This window comes from Cydia amplana, chromosome 2 (genome assembly GCF_948474715.1).
Source record: "Cydia amplana chromosome 2, ilCydAmpl1.1, whole genome shotgun sequence".
Taxonomy (NCBI): Eukaryota; Metazoa; Arthropoda; class Insecta; order Lepidoptera; family Tortricidae; genus Cydia; species Cydia amplana.
Genome location: NC_086070.1, coordinates 8,701,129 through 8,720,875, shown reverse-complemented (window position 1 = coordinate 8,720,875; position 19,747 = coordinate 8,701,129). Strand labels below are relative to the sequence as shown.

General features: G+C 37.5%; 3 protein-coding genes across 3 annotated transcripts in view; 1 reads left to right on the top strand and 2 right to left on the bottom strand.

The window, feature by feature from the left end:
- LOC134658582 (transmembrane emp24 domain-containing protein 3) overlaps positions 1-19,747 on the bottom strand; it is a 263,572-nt gene that overhangs the window by 25,105 nt on the left and 218,720 nt on the right. The gene's annotated exons all lie outside the window — the stretch shown is intronic.
- LOC134657303 (F-box/LRR-repeat protein 7-like) lies at positions 292-1,710 on the top strand. The gene is made up of 2 exons (XM_063512881.1): positions 292-528; positions 616-1,710. The coding sequence occupies exon 2, from the start codon at positions 640-642 to the stop codon at positions 1,675-1,677; it is 1,038 nt and encodes a 345-aa protein (XP_063368951.1). The 5' UTR covers positions 292-528; positions 616-639; the 3' UTR covers positions 1,678-1,710.
- LOC134657290 (transcription elongation factor B polypeptide 3) lies at positions 5,571-15,675 on the bottom strand. The gene is made up of 10 exons (XM_063512876.1): positions 15,500-15,675; positions 15,055-15,253; positions 14,709-14,869; positions 13,170-14,256; positions 11,060-11,163; positions 9,453-9,628; positions 9,013-9,101; positions 7,958-8,157; positions 6,979-7,128; positions 5,571-5,768 (listed from the first exon to the last, which is right to left on the bottom strand). Exons 1-10 carry the CDS (start codon positions 15,569-15,571, stop codon positions 5,571-5,573), a joined length of 2,436 nt encoding a protein of 811 aa, XP_063368946.1. The 5' UTR covers positions 15,572-15,675.

Genomic DNA, 19,747 nt, shown 5'->3' with positions numbered 1-19,747 from the left:
GTAAAAAAAGGCGCGAAATTCAAATTTTCTATGGGACGATATCCCTTCGCGCCTACATTTTTCAAATTTGCCGCCTTTTTCTACTGTCAAGATCTGGTTGACCCAGTTATAATCAATCACATTAATAAATAAAAAAAAGAATGATGCGCTACCGCTAAAATAAAGTACATTTCGGACCACTTCGTCAAGGTGCCCGCGTAATTTGCTACTTGTATTTGCATCCCTTGTTAATTAATGACAACCGTATTAGTTCATCTCTTTCACATACACTCTGACGTTTGATTGTAAAAAAAAAGAGTTTTAAGATTTTGTTGTGACGTTTGATTTGAGTGAATCGTATTATTGAAGAATTTCTCAAAATAACTTAGAAATTAAAGTTCATACATGTATTCTACGCATTTGGCCAAAATTAGACGAACAAATGACTTGTCTGTTTAAACAAAGAGATCGCTCATCGCGCAAAAGATTTACTGTCTTGTGTTACGATCTACGATTCAACCTAAATAAAACTACTTGAAATGATTTAAAGTGAGAAATAAAAGTAATTTTTTATTATTGTATTAATCTAAATATTGTGTTATCTAAGTTAACTTACTTATCATTTACTTGTTTTAGTTAACATCGTTGGAACACATCAGGATGGTGTCTGGAGACGAAAACAGCTATGACTTAATAGAGCATCTACCGGATGAACTTATAATATTAATCTTTAAAAACCTTCCACTGGAATCAATTCTGACCTGTGAGAATGTATGCAAGCGTTGGAGAAAATTATCTCGAGATGCATCATTGTGGAGACATATTGTCATTGTTTATTCAGGGAAGCCCGGCCAGAGTGAAGTAAGTGAGCGCAATCTGGAAATCATATCAACCCACGGCAAGTATATATATTGCTTAAAATTACAGTATGTATACAGTTATGCTACTATAAAATCCATTACAGCTAACTGCGACTATATTACTTCACTGGAATTAGTGATGTGCCGAGTTACAAAAGAATTTGAAGATGATATTTTGAGATGGCCAAATCTTAAAAAACTAAATTTAAGGAATTCTTTACTCATGACCAGCAAGGATGACTTAATAGTGAAATATGATTACTTTAAGGAGTTAAATTATTTAGCTCTATCAGATTTTGGATTAAACCCAATTAATTGTGATACTTTATTGAAGTGTAAATATTTAAGTCATATATTGATAGAGAAAATTAAAGATCTGGATGTAGATTATATAAAAAAGTTAATAATATCTAAACAAAGGATACTGGTCACATTTCACATATACGGAGGTGATGCAGTGGATGATAAATGCCTCGCCCTGTTGGCACAGTGTCCAGCTCTCAAGGACTTGGCGATAATAAGGTGTGAGAACCTTACCGATGTTGGTTTGTTAGCACTTTCCAACCTGAGGACAATACAACATATACAGATATGGAATAACACTAACTTTACTGAATTAGCACTACTGAAAACATTAGGCAGCAACATCTTTATAAAGCTGGAAAGTCTTAGTCTTTCTAGGATAAGAAATATTACACCAGTAATAGTGGATATCATTTCGGAATATTATAAAAATCTTAAATTTCTGGCTTTGTACCAATGTCCACATATTGTAATGACTGATTATGAAAAGCAGCTGAAATCCAAATTTAGGAATATAGATGTGGTTCTGTACTGACAAAAGCATACTATTGTAAGATATACTGTTTTTATGTAGGTTTTTCTTAATAATATTTTGTGTTTTGATATTATGGATCATTCATGTGCTCGGTTCATGTGAATGTGGTGCTCCAATGACAAGTGATAAAAAATCCACATCTCATAGGTACCAGTCATGTTGTTTGTGTGACGAAGTCTTTAAGGTCACTGGTATTGTTGGGTACAGGAACCTTACACTTACATTCAAACTGGATGTTCCATCTAGGCAACTCTGTTGTAGTGCAAAACATTACCTTAAAGGACATTGTGTAGGAATTATTGTTTTAGCTATTTTCAAAAGAACACCTTACAGAAAGAAATGCAAAATGAGTGAGATATCATTCAAGATCATAATATTATTACGCCTCACTCAGCAATAGGGCCCAATCGGTACATCCAGTTGTAGATCCGTCATTGGGTAGATTGTATGTGTGTCATATTGATACATAGGTACAAACAACCATGAAATAGCAGTTGTCGACCTAAGATGGTTGAGCTATGTTTGTTATTGTGGCCGTCACTTTCTTACGGTATTTAGATAAGTATGTGCTTTAGCCATAATTGTAGCCTTTTTCTCATCTGACACAATCACAAGAACTGGTTTTGTTAAAAAGATGTAGCTGAATTCTTAAGCATCTGCTGTTATGTTACCTATCAAGGAAATAAATACATATTATAATAATGATATTAAATTAATAAAATTTTGAATTTAACACAGTTACTTGTTTGCTGAAATGGAATAGTAAAAAAAAGCATGGTATGCAAATTAATTTAGTATAATTACCTTAATTTATAATGGCATTTTCATAAATCAATGGGATATGGTAGGCATACAATGTAGACAGTTTGTAATATGGAATATTATCAACAATTTTGCAACCACCCTCCTTGGTTCCAAAGTAGTTTTCGTATATGTCACTAAAATATGAATTAGAATAGTGGTATTTATTAATAATTAAAAGTAAATAGATATAATATTAAAGTATCCTTAACTGTTCATAATTCAATTGAAGTTAAAAAGTATAAATGCAATTACCACACGGTTCATGCTCAGTTTATGTAAGTACGTGTGCAATGAGCATTAGAAAATCAACAAAAAAGCCTCAGTTCTATTAAATTGCTTGTAAATTAATGTTTTTCTTAAATAAGTATGTATAAGTCTGCAATTCTTTTCGAAATATCATGTTAATTGTACTCTAGAAACACATTTTCCAAAAAAGAACTCAACTTAAGGCAATGGGTATGTTTGGTCAAATATAAAATCTGTTTTTTAACATTACTTTGCCCAACAGGTTTAGTAACTGTGCTATTCCTAAATGTCATTATACACAAGTTCGCAATCAGATAAAATTATTTACATAAATATTGAAATATTTACAGTAGCTAGTTTTATGGGTAGATGTTTGATACAAATATGCACATTTACAATGTTTAACATGACATTTCTTCTCGTAAACGCTGTTTTAACTATGTTAAATAGATCACTAACTATTTAGAAGGTTATTTAAATCAATTACTTTTATAATAGAATTCAACAAATTAGAATTGTGATGACTTTATGGTTGTGTTGACAGAAATTGTCTACGAGATTTACATATTATATTATACTACCTTAAATACCTACGTACCTGCAATACATGTTATGGGGTCTACAGATAAAACGATCTACCACTAATTGTCACTACTGAGATTTTTTGTCTACTTGTTGCATATAGTTTGTGTCCAACATAACAGTGATTAGATAGTTAGGTCTATATACCCCATGTGCAGCACTGTTTATAAATCAAATATATGGACCTACATCACAACATTTTATGTTTTCTTGGAAACATATCACAGCAACCCTATTCATTTGGTACCTATGTTTTAGATATTCCATTTGATTTTTATACCAAAGACAAACTCTTTGTCCTAATAAAATAACACAAAACATTTTTTAAATGTTATATCTACTTAAAAACCTTAGTACATATAGGTAATAAAGATGCTGATTTAGTTTCTTCCCATAAGGCTCGCTTGTCATGACCAGAGACTACTAAATATTCAAGATGGACACCCTTCATTCATCCCCGCGTGCTTCGTCAATGCCATAAGTGGCGCTAATTACAATATTTCAATTTTAGCGTTATAATATTTGACCCTGGCTACACAGCCTAAGATTCTCGATGGGGGTTGTCAGTCTCCTTTATTTACTAGACTCTGCCATAACCTTACGAACCTGAGATACTCAAGATTGGATTGATAAATAAATACATTATTTAATGAAATATTTCATGCCAGATCTACTTAATTAATGACGCTTATGGATGGAGACAAGAAAATCCTAAAAAGAAGCTTACAGAATCGTTCGAAAGAAAATAAAACTAATAACAATTACCTAATTTTAAGGTAGGTACTTACTTGTTCAATAATAAAAAAATTTGTATGTACACTGCTTATTTTTGGTTTCACTAAGGAACAATAATTCGACGCGTACAAGAAAGATAGTGCTAACTCGAAAGAGACTGACGGAGCCAACGATTACCATTGACTTATATATAAAGACAGGCCTTACGGGCACTAAGAATGGTGCTAGTTCAGCGGTGTCACTCACGAATACGAGACAATCGTGCAGTCTAACGCAATTAGTTGCGACCAGTTGTGTTGTGGCATTAGGCTATTGTACAGTCACCATCAGATATATCGGAGCGGCCATGGTGTTCACAATATCAGAACATGTGCTCTATCGCCTTGACAATAGAGGCGTGTTTAGATATTTGTGAGCGCCTTGGCCTCTCCGATATGATGGCAACTACGGCCCTATATGATATGTTAGGTGGTAACTGAATCGTCAACTTTTGAAAACCATAGTTATTGTATTAGAGAGACCGGTCCTGTATCCCCTTCGAGGGTTTTGGAAGGGGTAATTCGTAAGGCTTTGCTTACCAAAGCCATTGCTAACTAAAACCCTTTCATTTGACTTTTTAAGCGCTTCAAATACGGGTATGCTGAATACCCGTTCCTAAGCGCTAACCTCTTGAAGGGGTTATTATAAATTATAACGATTATTATTTTAAACTGCCTTTGTTTATGTTTAAAGTGAAGGACTGGGTGTCTTGCGCGTTGACAGCACTGGTGTCATAATTTTTTGAATTAGGAAGGGGACACCCTTTCATTTTAGCGGTATCTCTGAAAGGGAAACCTCTTCCTAGAGCTAAGACAAATGAATGGGTAAGCAATTCAAAGGGAAAGCCAATCATTGGGGCTATTCGATAAACGACTAAGCCATTTAAATGCTTTTTTCTGGGAAGGGGTGGACGGGTCTCTGCTATATAATGTACGGGACTGAACAGTGCCATCTACATCAGTAGTAACAATCGAAGTGCGGATCGGTCTTAAACCTTTATATACACGCTATATAATAAATGAATCTGGCTCACAGCGATGCAAATGTTGGGTTTTTTCAAAAATAAATGTCGAAAGAAAGAATCCGAACTTAGCTAAAATTATAATAAATAGATATAATGTTTAAGAACGGTCGACTTTTCTTTTTAAATACGCATCGGAGAAAATCCATAAAACATAACATCGATTCACACATAGTACAACCTTAATCACGCTTAATCCTTTGACCGCCAAAGACGTCAACCGACGCGCGCGGCTACAGCCAATATAAGCCTTCTTGCATTTCGACAAGGGTGCCGCCGCGCACAATAGGCGGGCCGTTCAAAGGGTTAAGAGAACTACGGGGAGAGACCACTTAAAATGTGCATTTTAAGCGGGAAAGCGTAAAAATGTATTAAAACAAGTAACGAGAGTCACAGTACTGAGCGGGTTCAGGTAGTACACGTGCGGGTCGGAGCGCGGCCGGGCCCGGGTGTCGGCCTCGGCGGCTCATCGCTTGCGGCCGCGCATGAACTGCAGCGCCTTGGCCATGAGCGGCGCCTTCTTGGGCTTGAGCGCCGCGCCGGCCGGCAGCACGGGCGCGGGCCCGGCGCGCGCGCCGCCGCGCAGCACGTTGGGCGCCGCCGCCAGCGCCGCCACGCGCGCCGCCGGGCTCGCCGACGCCGCGAACGCCGTGCCGTGCTGCGCCTGCGGGGACACACACACACACGGGCATATTACTCGTACGTCGCCACCTCACTAAATATACGGCCGACGACTGGACGCCCGCGAACGGCTGAAGACGCGCCGCCGCGTGCGTACGTCGAGTCCGCAGCCGGCAGCCCTAGAGGCGTATTTTTTTTAAAAGCTTTGAAACAAAAAACCTGTGAGACCATATACGGGGTGCGGACGATGAACGTGCTGATTTAAAAATTAACGAATAAATTAAAATAAAATTAGATTAAAAACTGCGTTACGAATCATTATTATCAGTTCGTTGAAAGAAAAAAAGAATTATATAAGCACAATTTTGATTGAGCATATAAATTGTTCCTAATATAATTTTGAATTCTACTTTACAATCTTTTATTGTTTACCAGTTTCATTAATAAAATCCAAACGGATGAAACAGACCTCGTTCCGTTCAAATCGGAATTATCCAAGTGATGTTATAGAGAAAGAACTAGCAGCAAACTACATTTTTAGGGTTCCGTACCTCAAAAGGAATAAACGGAACCCTTATAGGATCACTCGTGCGTCTGTCTGTCTGTCCGTCTGTCACAGCCTATTTTCTTCGAAACTACTGGACCAATTAAGTTGAAATTTGGCACACATATGTAAGTTAGTGACCCAAAGATGGACGTGTATGATAAATGAATTTTAAATATGGAGGCCATTTTTGGTGGGTAAATGAGAAAATTAAAAAATAAAGTTTTTCAAACTATTCTCGTGTGACATATATCAAATGAAACAGCTCATTGTAAGAATCTCAAATATATATATTTTATAATTTTAGGATAAATAGTTTAGCAGTTATTCGAGAAAATAGGCAAACAATGATCATTAATCCCTATCTCCGAAACTACTGGGTCTAAAATTTTGAAATAATACACAAAATAGTTCTTTACCTATAGATGACAGGAAAACCTATTAAGCCCCGTCTCCATATCGCGAGCCAACCCGGTATCCATTGCGCGCGGCTGCCGCGCGAGCCAATGTTCGATAGCTTGCCGCGCGATATGGAGACGGGGTTTTAGAAATATGCAGTCAAGCGTGAGTTGGACTTAATGTACGGAACCCTTGGAACGCGAGTCCGACTCGTACTTGTTTATTACGCTTATCTGACAGCATCTCGCCCACGAGTTGAGAAGTTTATCTATTATTAGTCAAAGCAAAACTTAATAGATTTTAAATATACCTGTTTCCTAGCAATGTTGCGCGGCGGTTTCACTACAGAATCCACATACGCCATCTTGGTTTGCTTGATGGGCGCCTTCTTGGCTTCTTGAGTCATTCTGATATTGGCCGTTAGAGACTTGAGTTTATCCTCCTGTTCTTCTTGGCATCTCTGTAAAGCAAATTGGGCGTCAGTTCAAATAAGCGCAAGATGCAATTGAGTGAGAGTTATAGTTTGGCAATAGCCGCTTGTGAATGGAATCATACTGTTTCTTATGTAAATATCCCAAAAAGAGAGATGAGTATAATTTTTTAGGGTTCCGTCCCCAAAGGGTAAAAACGGGACTCTATTACTAAGACTCCGCTGTCCGTCCGTCCGTCCGTCTGTCACCAGGCTGTATCTCACGAACCGTGATAGCTAGACAGTTGAAATTTTCACAGATGATGTATTTCTGTTGCCGCTATAACAACAAATACTAAAAACAGAATAAAATAAAGATTTAAGTGGGGCTTCCATACAACAAACGTGATTTTTGACCGAAGTTAAGCAACGTCGGGCGGGGTCAGTACTTGGATGGGTGACCGTTTTTTTGCTTGTTTTGCTCTATTTTTTCTTGATGGTGCGGAACCCTCCGTGCGCGAGTCCGACTCGCACTTGGCCGGTTTTTTATTTGTATTCTACTGTTATCCATTAACCAAACTTATTTAAAAATTAAAATACCTTTGTTTAACATGAATGGTTATTTAACAAAGCATTGCAGTGATTGCGCAATTGAAGTGGGAATAGGCCGGCCATATCTGTCGCAGGGATGACGACCGATGGAGATGTATTTAATGTTCTGGAGTTCACGATTGAGAAGCCGAAATGTCGGTAAGCCACGAGCCAGACGTTGGACGAGAGTAACAAGGCGGCAGGGCGGACCTGGCATAGAACCGCCACCATTCGGACCAACATGGAAATGCATGAAAGCAAGAACAATTTCAAGTTGTATCACACATACCATGTACATCTCTTTCCACGCTTCCATCTCTTGTCTTTTCTTGTTGCGGAAGTGTTTCTCGCAGAAAGCCTTCCACAAATGGTCGGTGTCCTCGGTGAGGTAGGGGTTGTGGTACTCCAGCATGAACAGCTGCTGCGGCGTGGCTTTGTCGACGATGGGCTTCAGTATCTCGTATGGCACACCTCCGGTGAACTCGAGTGCTGGGAACACACAGATATAAAATGGTCAGGTGACAACCAAAACTCACTAATTATAAGTTCAGAGCCACAGTGAACGGTACTAGTGCGAAAACAAGGTTGATTTTTGTTTAATTACTTTTTGCATTTAGAGTCTACAATTGTCAGTGTCACCAGCATAGGCAGGTATAAAGGCTTCGTCACACAGGCGCATATTCCGGCGCGTGAGCGTTTTATATGTAAAAGCGGCGCGCCCCGCTCACGCGCCGCCTGGAAAACGCGCCTGTGTGACGAAGCCTTAAGTATATTTACCACTGCTCGCAGGTACAGGCCTCCTTTAGCAAGACAGATCAGGCTACAGTTCCCAGCTTCCCACGCTAGCAATATACACACCTTTGCATGTATCTCAGTAATATACTGATATACTGTTTACCCACAATGTTGTACCAGATAAGAAACTGGTAAATATTAAACGATACTTCGTATTTCGTATATTCCGAGGAAGGTCCGGTTTGAAAGCCGCTCGGCCGGTTACCAATGCGCTTGTACCCAAACGAAGATTGACGCAAAATAAAGGCTAATTAATAAAAAATATTTTGCTTTGAAAAATAATCGAATGTTTTCGATTGTGCAGTACCTATTTCAATAATAATTGTTATTGATTGACTCTTTTTGTAACAATTTTTACATTACTGCTACTGCCGGCAGAACATGCTGACTTTCACCTCCAAATCCCTACCAACATTGTACCATATACCAATAAACTATTGATTGGTCAGTTATTTTCGCATCGTCACGAGGACGTCTTTGTCGATCATGTGATGCAATTAATTAAATCTTATCAAGTTTTTACAAATCATTCAACTGTGAAGTACTCACCATCTATGTGCTCTTGAAGGACATGGACGCACAGCTCGTAAAGTGTGGGAATTTTTCCTATAACCTTGTTTCCGGAGTACACTTTAGTTCTGTAAACAAACATTACATTTAATACGCAAAAGTATACGTGACTACATGGTTTTGAAGAGCTACCTATCAAATCCTCGCTTTCTTCCGTCACGGTATCAAAGAAAACTCTTGTGTCAGTCAGAATAGGACAAGGACACGTGTACAGGGGCGGCTATAGAGACGAGGAAAAAATTAAGAACTCAAAGCAGATGGCGCTCCTGATCCTGAGGCGTTGTTGCACTAAAAGGTATAATTAATTAAACTAACTAATGTATTCAATGGCCAATAAACGAAAACGAACTTTGAAACGTACATAATAGTTTACATATCGTTTGGGTCAGTGATTAAATATACGTGCAGCAAATAATAACCTTTGGTTCTTTAAAGAGATGACTTGGCTCATAGCGTCTTCGTCGGTGAAGTGCGGCATGAGGCGGGGGGGCGGGCGCGGCCGGTAGTTGGGCGAGATCTCGGGCAGCGCGGAGATCTCCAGCGCCGGCAGTGGCGCCAGCTTGGCGCTCGGCGCGAGCATCGCCGCTGGGCTTAGCTGTTACACGGATTTAACGTGAAACTTAAGTAATTTAAATATAGATTTAGCTGGTCCGCTTGCTATAGATAAGATAAAAGATAGTTTATTCAAGTAGGCATAATTACAATGCGCTTATGAACGTCAAATAAAGCTAGGTAGACCGGCTCCAACCCTACACCTCTGCCCCGAGAAGATTTAAGTCCCCCCTCAATTGGAGGAGGGTATCCCAATATGGGACCGGCAACAAACTCGGCGGGACACATCTTTTCAAAAAAAAATTACATCTTATAATTAACATGCATTACGAGAAAATAAGTTAAAAAAAATTCAATTTAAATTACTATAGAATTCATGCAATTATACACATAAGGTGTAATACAATTTGTATGGAATCATACAAATACGTAGCTCTTTCAGAAAACATATCAAATTCTTACAAAAGGAAAAGAAAATAAAGTTATTAAAATAAATGGGAAAACAATAAATCTGATTGATTGTTATGAATTACCAATATATTTGATGTGCTTTCTTAACTGAGCTGTGTCACCTATAACTCTATACATAATACAATGTTTTTAATTGCTTTTAGTTTTTATTTGTTTCTGGTTTGGGCCATGCATGTTTGTCTGTCAAGTAGTCCTCGACTCTGTAATAAGCTTTCAACATCAATGACTTTTTAAAGTAATTCTTAAGAGCTGGAAAGGGTAATCTTAAAGCATCCTCAGGTAACTTGTTATAAAAATGAATGCATTGCCCAACGAATGACTTTTGTACTTTACGGACACGAAACTTTCTATAGAAGTTTGTATGCAGGGCCAACTAAATCTTCGGCTGACTGTACATCATCCTCTCAGCGTTACGGCTCGCTCGTGATGCCTGGTTTCTCAAGAATTAGTGCAGGCATGCGTTTTTTATGCATCGGCAAGTCTTGATAAGTTTGACCAATAAGGACATGGTTTCCGGTATAGTTAATTGATAATAACAATTAACAAACCGCAACTGCATGATTTTTTTATAGAAATAACATTATTATCCAATACATAAAGCCTAAGGGGCTATTCATAAATTAGGTACGTCATTTCAAATTGGGGACATCTGATGATGGTAGCATGACGTAGGAGGAAACGGGGTCATTCGAAGCATGATTTTTGGATGATTTCAGGGGGGGTGGGGTCAAAATCGTCAAAGATATATGACGTAATTTATGAACATCCCCTAAGTAACACCAAAAAGATTTACAATAAAACGATCAACTGCCAATTTTCTGTCCAATGATTATGAATTAGTAGTAGTTGATGATGAGTAGTAATTGTTTAGCCAGAATGATAGCATGACAGACATTTTATTTTTTCTCGAGTTCTACCTTGACCGATTTTCTTATTTGTTGTTATGCTAATAAAATACTTAAACTAGATTAACTGTATGAGTTAAGATGAAGCGCGTACTTACATCATTATTAAATGTGTTGGGTGAAGACATTTCTTTTAAAGAAACAGTTTTCTTTTTTGGCTTGACAGGACTAGCCATGCCCAAGGCTTCAGCAAAACTGGCACCTTTAAATTTAATAATAGTTTTTAAGAAAGAGTTATACTTACCTATAAGTCATATTAACAAATTTTCGGAAATAAATATTTATAATGGTTGTTAAAACTGTTCATAACCAATATCAAACAGTAATGAATAGAAGGAAAGGTGTAAAGCCCATCACAGACAGAGCGATAATGCGAGTATACCGTAAGATACGGCATCTGCCGATATCTTTTACGTACTATTTGACAAGAGTCCACACACGAGGCTGTAATATATTATATTATGCACACGAAACACGTGCGAATCTTACGATATTTCGCTCGGTATATTTCTTCTCCCTCACAATGTAGGTGCTAGACAGAGAGCGATATATATTTTGGCATTGGTGCTTAGCAATACTCTAAGATATCTGTCGGTATCGTCCGATATATTATCGCTCCGTCTGTGACGGAAAGAAAAATCCGTTCCTTAACCCTTTGACCGCCGTTGGCATGTATACAAGACAACGATAGAACGATACACTGGCGCCGCTGTCTTGTATACAAGACAAAAATTCAACCGCTCGGTAAATGTGCAAAAAATATCAATTATATATTTTTTTACACTCATGTTAATGTTTTAGGTCCTTGTTTAAAAAAAAATTGCATTTATTGCAGCTATAGAAATCTATATTCTTTTATAATAAGGCTCTCAAAAAAATTGCTCCAGATTTCAAAGTTTTTCTTGTTCCTCGTCGCCGTTGTCCTGTATACAAGACAGCTAGGGATGGGAATGTTAACTCGATATGAGAATATTCAAAATAAATATCAAATCGCAAATCTGGTTTTATTTAAGCATTTGAACACTTGTTAAATGCCAATTGGTCGTAACTAGTAACTAGAATACGTGAAACGAGACGAGAAAGACAGGCATTAACTATAGCTGAAGTTCAGGGAGCTTCTTCAGCTGTTGATAGTAGAGTCAGACAAGTAAATCTGTCCTTGTGGTTTATTTGCAGAACAAAAGATTCATTTTAAGATGATAGTGTAGTGGGGAGTGATACCCTGCAGTGACCGCTTCGTACAAGAATGGTACAGGCGGACGCTAGGAGTATATAGTCAGTGTCGCCTAACTATGAGAATGTTATATATTTGAAATTGACGAAAAATTGTCATGGTAGGAAGGATGTAATACGGGAACTGAGAAGCTCATCTAAGGAACATGTCGAATGTGAAACATGCATTCCCGAACATTTCCGATCCCCACCCTTTTCCAATATTATTGTTCTTCACTCATTGACAATTCAATTAACCCACGTGCAATTTTCCCCAATGCAGTTCGGGTACTTACATTTATATTATCGACACACGATGCGCGGCTCTAACGTTACGCTTATAAAGTTTACGTACCGACAAGCGCTTACGCCGTTGATCTAGAGACTATTATTACTTAATCCGCGCGGAAACAGTCCTTGTCGGTCTGCATTGCGGACAGTCCATGCGCGCCGTTGTCTTGTATAAACGACTTCTTGTACAGCCTAGTGCGGTGATATTACGTCATGAATCGATATTGTTTAGTGGTTGTTTTTAATGATAAAGACCTTTATTTTTAACATTGTCGTGTGTAAAAAATATGTTAATTTTTGGCATTTTCGAAATAAATTAAAGTTGGATAAGAACAAAGCCAAATTGAGAAGATTTTTACCATAAATTGTAAATATCGATATCACTATTTGCAATCCCTAAACTTTTTATTAGTTGTTTACTTAAAATTTGCTCTGGCGTGTGAGTGAGCGTCTTTGCTGACTAGGTCCGGCGGCCAAAAGGTTAAATTTGACAGCTGAAGTAGATAATGCTGAATGGCCCCATACAGTCATTATGTGACAAGTTGATAACTCTGTTATAAAGTCAAAAGTTGACATTTGACACACCTATTCCACAAACAATAAAACTTTGCCAATATTAAAACAATGGGAGAAATGTTTCAATGTGTAGGCCAAGGTACAATAACTGAGCTCTGAATTATATAACCTTTAAAAAAAAATTATTACCTGATCCACAATCAATACCATCATCACTATCCACGATATTGTTTATTTGTGGTTTTGTCTTTGGTACAGCCACTTTACTGCTTGACTTCTCACTTTTGTGAGACGAAGAGGAACTTGAATTATGTTTAGACTTTTTCTCACTACTCCTGTCATCAACCTTGTTTTTGTCTTTGCTGTCATTCTTGGATTTACTCTCATGTGCTGACTTTTTCTCACTCTTATGGCTATGACTTGATTTTTCTTTAGAAGAACTACTCCTATCTTTACTTTTTTCAGCGCTAGACAAACTATGCTTTTCCTTAGAACTACTACTACTTTCTCTTGACTTGTGTTTTTGCATTTCTTTATCAGAAGAACTCTTGTTTGAGTTATGTTTTTCTTTGTCTGATTTATGAGACTGGCTGGAGTGTTTTTCAGATTTACTTTCACGCTTCTCATTCTTGTCATGTTTTTCTTTACTTCTATCAGACTTATCTTTTTGTGAGCTGGACTTGTGGCTTTCAGAGGAACTTCTTTGTTTTTCAGAAGAATTACTATGCTTTTCAGAAGAACTCCTATGTTTCTCAGAGGAAGTCTTATGTTTACTAGATAAATTGATGTTTTCTCTTTTCTTATCTTTTTCAACACCATAGTCAGATTTGTGTTTCTTTTCTGAACTACTTTCCTTGTCCATGGATTTTGTATGTTTATGTGAGCTCTGTGACTTCTCACCAGACGAGGTTTTGCTAGATGAATGTCTTGAGTCCGAACTATGACTTTTAGAATGTCTGTCATTATCAGAAGACTTCTTTGATGAGGATAATTCTTTTTTAGGTTCCATATTATGGTTGTGTAAAGAATGTTTGGTTGATGCAGATCTGTGGTTTTCAGAAGGTTCTATTTTTATATTTTGGTTAGTATTCCTATCATTTCTATCATCACCTGATGAATCTGACATCTCACTCTCACTGTCTGAGCTCTGTGAATCTTCAGAGTCATGATGATCATCACTTTCGGATGGTTCCTGCTTGACTTTAACTGATCTTTTCTGGTTATTACTCTCACTGGAGCTTGAGTGTTTGGACTTTTTAGTGCTGCTATCTTCTTCCTACAAGGTTACAAAGAATGAACTAAAATGAAAACCTGTTTAGGATTGGTATCACATAAATAATTAAAAAAGAAACTGTTGACACATTGAAAATTGATGCATCGTTTTTAGTACATACTTTTGTACATTCTTATTACCCTCTCTGTTGTCTGCAAGCAAAATCATTTATAGTCTGTTGATATAACAAAACAGTAGTCAGCACACAGTTGGCATCCTTATTTATGGTAGACAAATACAATATTATGTTCAACTTATGTTGTATAGTGTGCTTATATTATAAGTATGCAAATGTAATTAACAAGCCTATGATGGATATTCTACAAAATGTTTACCAGAATAGTAAACTATAACAATTTACAAAAGGCTTTAAATATGAGAGCCTACATACATCAATTAATACAATTAATTAAGCTATAAGGCTCTGGTAAATTGTAATAAGAAAGAATACTAACCTCGCTGCTGTGATATTTCCTTTTGGTTCCACTTGTATTTCCATTTATCCGCGATCCATCAGATTTATATGATCTTTCCGAGTCATCATTGTGCCTACTTCTAGACCGATTAGCACTATCATCAGAATCTTTTCCATTTCCATGCCCATTGTAGTTAGTGGCTAATACAGGATAATTAAGTTCATTATTAAAATAAACTTCACACATACAAAGTGTATTTAACATCAGGCTGCACACATAACAATAATGACAAGTAAACTTAAATAATTATTATCTATGAAAATAATTATACTATCTAAAATAGAAAAATAAACACAAGCATGCAGCTAGGATCTTGAGAGCTCACAGTCATTGTTTTGATCGGCTTCCTGGTCGCTTTCCTCGGACGCGACCATACATTTCCATTTATTGACGAGAGCTCGCGCGGCCTGTCCCACGGTGCCCGGATCCTTGCGTAGCGCGTTCACGGTGCGGCCCACTCCCGTCTCCTGCAGGTGCTGCACCGTCACTCCCAGCCCGAACAGTTTGTCGATCGACTTCAGAACCTGAATAATCAAAAACTCACCCTAAGCTACGTGTCCAACTGCCATATTACGTACTTAACGTATCGCGATGCCGAAATAAAATTGTCCAATGGTTCAATCCCTGCCCTTTTTACGTCTGTATAGGTCATATTACTTAAAACCTTTGTAAGTGAAAATATAACTACGCAGTATGAAGACTGGGATCTTCCTTTTTTTCAAAATAATAGGAAAGGATCGCCTGTAAACGCATATTCAGTTGACACTCACTTTCTGCTCATCGTTTGGATATTTTTCTATGGCATGTTGATAATGTTTTACTAAATCGAGTACAGACGCCATAGCGTACAATAAAAAAGAATTAGTCAACAATAGTGTTGATTTTTATCAATACAAAATGAACGACAGCTGGTAAAAGGACACCATTTTTGTCACACACACATAAACGATAATGAATTGTCAAGCCGAGTCCGAGTCAAGGCCCCAACGTTCTCGGTTCTCAGTACAAAATTTATCTGTCAAGCCGTAGCCATTTTGGTGGTGGGCAAGCTGTGTATGTGTGCGTTAAAATGTGTATGTGTGAGTTTATTGCACGTTTCTAGGGATGTAGATTTGTCGATTTTAATCATGTTATATATCGATACTCTCTACACAGCGGAACGTAATAGCGATTAATTGAAGCTTCGATATCTTCACTAAAAATAAACAACCGGAAATGCTAATGGATAATGAATACTTTATAAATTTTATAATATAATAATAAACTCTATTATTGCGAAAAACATATTTTATTTGGTTTTAATGTAACATTTATACATATATGTGGCGTTCCATGCCTCCTTTAGACAATAATTCAAATAATTATAACGGGGTCATAATTAAGAGCAACTTATAAGTAAAGAACTTCTAAATTAATGTTATAATAGTTATCTGTTCATTTTAGATAGTTTAGATCCTTTCAAGTAAAATTTAAATTGTAAAAAGGCCGTATAGTTTATCGATATGACTTTATCGTCGTGGCCACATGCCTCTGGTTCCTCATTGTAAATCGTACATAAAATGTGTCTGTGTGTGTGAGGCTACGGTGACAGGTGGCTTACGCTCCATCTTTAAAAATAATACATCTATGGTCCGAGTTGACGTCGCTGACGTCGGAGGACAATAGACTAGATCTTTATTTTTTTACAGCAGTGAATGTGTGTTCGGATTCTAGTATTATGGCCGGGATACAAGATACATTCCTATAGCTGGTCAAGCAAATCTTGTCAGTAAAAAAGGCGCGAAATTCAAATTTTATATGGGCCGATATGTATACTTAGTCAACCAGATCTTGACAGTAGAAAAAGGCGGCAAATTTGAAAAATATAGGCACGAAGGAATATCGTCCCACAGAAAATTTGAATTTCGCGCCTTTTTTTAGTGACAAGATTTAGTTGATCAGCTATCGCCACTCGCCTTTTTTGACCTCTCTAAACAATGGTTGCATAAAATACTATAATAGCGCAATTTTAATTTTGTTCACGACAAACATATCCGATGACATTCTGCAAAAAATCGTGCGATTTGATTCCGCTAAAGAAATACACATGGGAGTATGGGGAGGAAATAATAGATCGCATAGGTGGTAAGTACCGCTTAGACAAAAGATAAATTCCGTACAAGGCAGGAAGAAGTTGATAACTGGTGGGAAAAGATTGAAAAAATTTGAACCTTATGTATTAATTTTATTTTAAGTTAAAATTTCTTCAATAAAATATCCACCGCGTACGGAATTCGCGATTAAAATGCACGAGTAGGATAACTATGTCAATGACGAGTAGGGGAGAGTGAGCCACAGTCGATCACTTTTTTGTAAGAGTTGTAGTTGCGCCATTTTAATAATAATAAATAAATAAATATTACAGGGACATTCTTACACCTATTGACTAAAGTCTCACAGTAAGCTCAAGAAGGCTTGTGTGTTGTGGGTACTCAGACAATGATATATATGTATGTCGGAGCGAGACACCAGAAGGACGTATTGCAGCATTACAGTTAATAGTTAGACGCCCGTATAAAGTCGATTAGCAATGTTTGGCTACGTATTATTTGCTTGTAACGAAATAACGAAGCTGCGTAGTGAGTAACGCCACCATCTATTGGCGTATTATTGAACTAAGATGATAGGTAGAAGGCTTTGGAACGTCAAGAGTTGTATCTTGAGTGAACGTAGGCACGAACTGGCATTTTTGTCGTTATGTTGGTAGACTGGTCAGGCAGGTTTACCAACTTGAATTAGAGGCGGGAGCGGTTGGCTCCGCCGCTGGAACTGGCTTCCTTCTTCTTGATCGGACCGCGCTAGAGATCGGACGTTATCGTTAGCCATACCTCGTGCCTAATTCGCTACGTTCCTGAAGGCTTATACCTGAAGGATTATTCTGAAAGCTTATAGATTCTCACGTTCTTTAACCGTTTAGCTAAGTGTTTTATTCCAAGTGTTATTTTGATTTCTTATGTGCCATTAGAAGCTTACTTTTGTAAAATAAAGATTTAAACGATTTCATGTGATCTTTTTATTTTAAATCAAATCATTTTGAAATAGTGATTGGTCGTTTTGATTATTTAGTACTAAAATATAGTAGGCACTAGTATGGGTAACGAGTCTGAATGTTTATTTCATGCGTTGGTAGCATACCTACTATTTTGGCTGTGAAGTAATACATCTAGGTACTACCCCCACGCGCCCACCGCCGTTAGGATCATCCTTCTCCGATATGTATAATATACAAATACTTAAATCATTTACATACGAGGGCTGTTTGATAAGTACCCGTTTTCCAAATGTATTAATATCACGGGCCGAAAATATGTATACAATCGTTTTAAGCCATTTTTCAGAGGTGGGAAAATTTAAAAAAAACAGCATTCTTTTGTTTTTTTCTCATTTGACAGCGATTCAGTGAAAGCGTGAACTTAAAATTGTGAAAATGGAGAAAGAGCAGTATCGGTCTGTAATTAGATTCTTGTTTTTGGAAGGAAAAACATGGGATGAAATAAAAGTAAGAATGCAAGCGGCTTACCATGAATGTGCTCCTTCTATGACAACCGTCAGATACTGGTTTAACGAGTTTAAGCGGGGGAGAACAACCGTCTTTGATGAGGATCGCCCAGGCCGCCCAATTGAGGTCACTACAGACGATATGGTTAAGAAAATTGAAAATATCGTTTTAGCCGACCGCCGAATTGAACTTTGAGAAACCGTTGATGCTGTAAATGTTCCAATCGAGCGGGTACAAAACATATTAGAAGATAAATTGGGTATGAAGACAGTATCGGCGAGGTGGGTGCCGCGTTTACTCACGGAGGAACAAAAACGGAACCGACTGACTACTTCGGAGCAGTGTTTGGCCGTGTTCAAACGTAACCCGAAGGAGTTTCTGCGTCGTTTCGTGACCGTAGACGAAACGTGGGTCACCACTACCCTCCGGAAATGAAAGGGCAGTCGAAGCAGTGGATTTTACCGGGTGAACCTGCGCGAAAGATAGCAAAAATCGTTCCATCGGCTGGAAAGGTCATGGCGACCGTTTTTTGGGATTCGCAGGGGATTCGCAGATTCGCAGGATACATATTGAGTTCTTAGAAAAGGGGAAAACGATAACAGGGCAGTACTATGACAATTTATTAGATGAATTTGACGCTGTGTTGAAGGACAAACGACCCCATTAAAAAAATAAAAAAGTACTGTTTCATCACGACAACGCACCAGCTCATTCGTCTAGAGTTGTGATGGCTAAATTAACACAATTACGCTACGCCCTATTGCCTTACCCCCCGTATTCTCCAGATTTGACCCCATGCGATTTATTTTTGTTTCCCAACCTGAAAAAATGGCTCGGTGGTAAGCGATTTGGATCAAATGACGAAGTCATTGCCGCCACAGAGGCCTATTTTAATGACTTTCCGAAATCATACTTTTTGGATGGTTTATTGAAGCTTGAATATAGGTGGAACAAGTGTATAGAGGTAAAAGGAGACTATGAAGAAAAATAAATGCATATAAACAAAAACAACTAATAATTTTTTTCATAAACGGGTACTTATCAAACAGCCCTCGTATATATCTCAGGACTGGCCTTACGTGCACTAAAAATGGTACTAGTTCAGCGGTGTCACTCACGAATTCGAGCCAATCGTGTAGTCTAACTAGGGATTGCAAATATTCGAAACTTTTAGGTATTCGAATATTCGACTTTTTCTGACGACATATTCGAATATTCGAATAATTATTCGAATATTATAAAAAATAAGGAAAGGAACGAGAAATCGGTTTATTATCGTTTTATTCAAAAGCTTTTTTCACATATTGCTAAAACTAATGATATTGTGCAGAAATCCACTTAATAATTAAGTGGATTTCTGCATTAAGTCTTAATTGACTAGATTTTATCATCCCACTATGAGATGCCCACATTTATAAAAACAAGTAAAACGCCAAAATTAGACGTAAGTATTCAATATTTCTAGATAAAACTTTTATTA

Bases quoted from the DNA above. Each gene is read 5' to 3' on its own strand.
- LOC134657303 (XM_063512881.1), top strand. From the start codon at position 640: ATGGTGTCTGGAGACGAAAACAGCTATGACTTAATAGAGCATCTACCG.
- LOC134657290 (XM_063512876.1), bottom strand. From the start codon at position 15,571: ATGGCGTCTGTACTCGATTTAGTAAAACATTATCAACATGCCATAGAA. The intron at 9,629-11,059 runs GTAAGTACGCGC...TCCGTGTAACAG, and splicing joins CCAACACATTTAATAATGAT to CTAAGCCCAGCGGCGATGCT. The intron at 5,769-6,978 runs GTATATTTAAAA...GTGTCCCCGCAG, and splicing joins GCAACATTGCTAGGAAACAG to GCGCAGCACGGCACGGCGTT.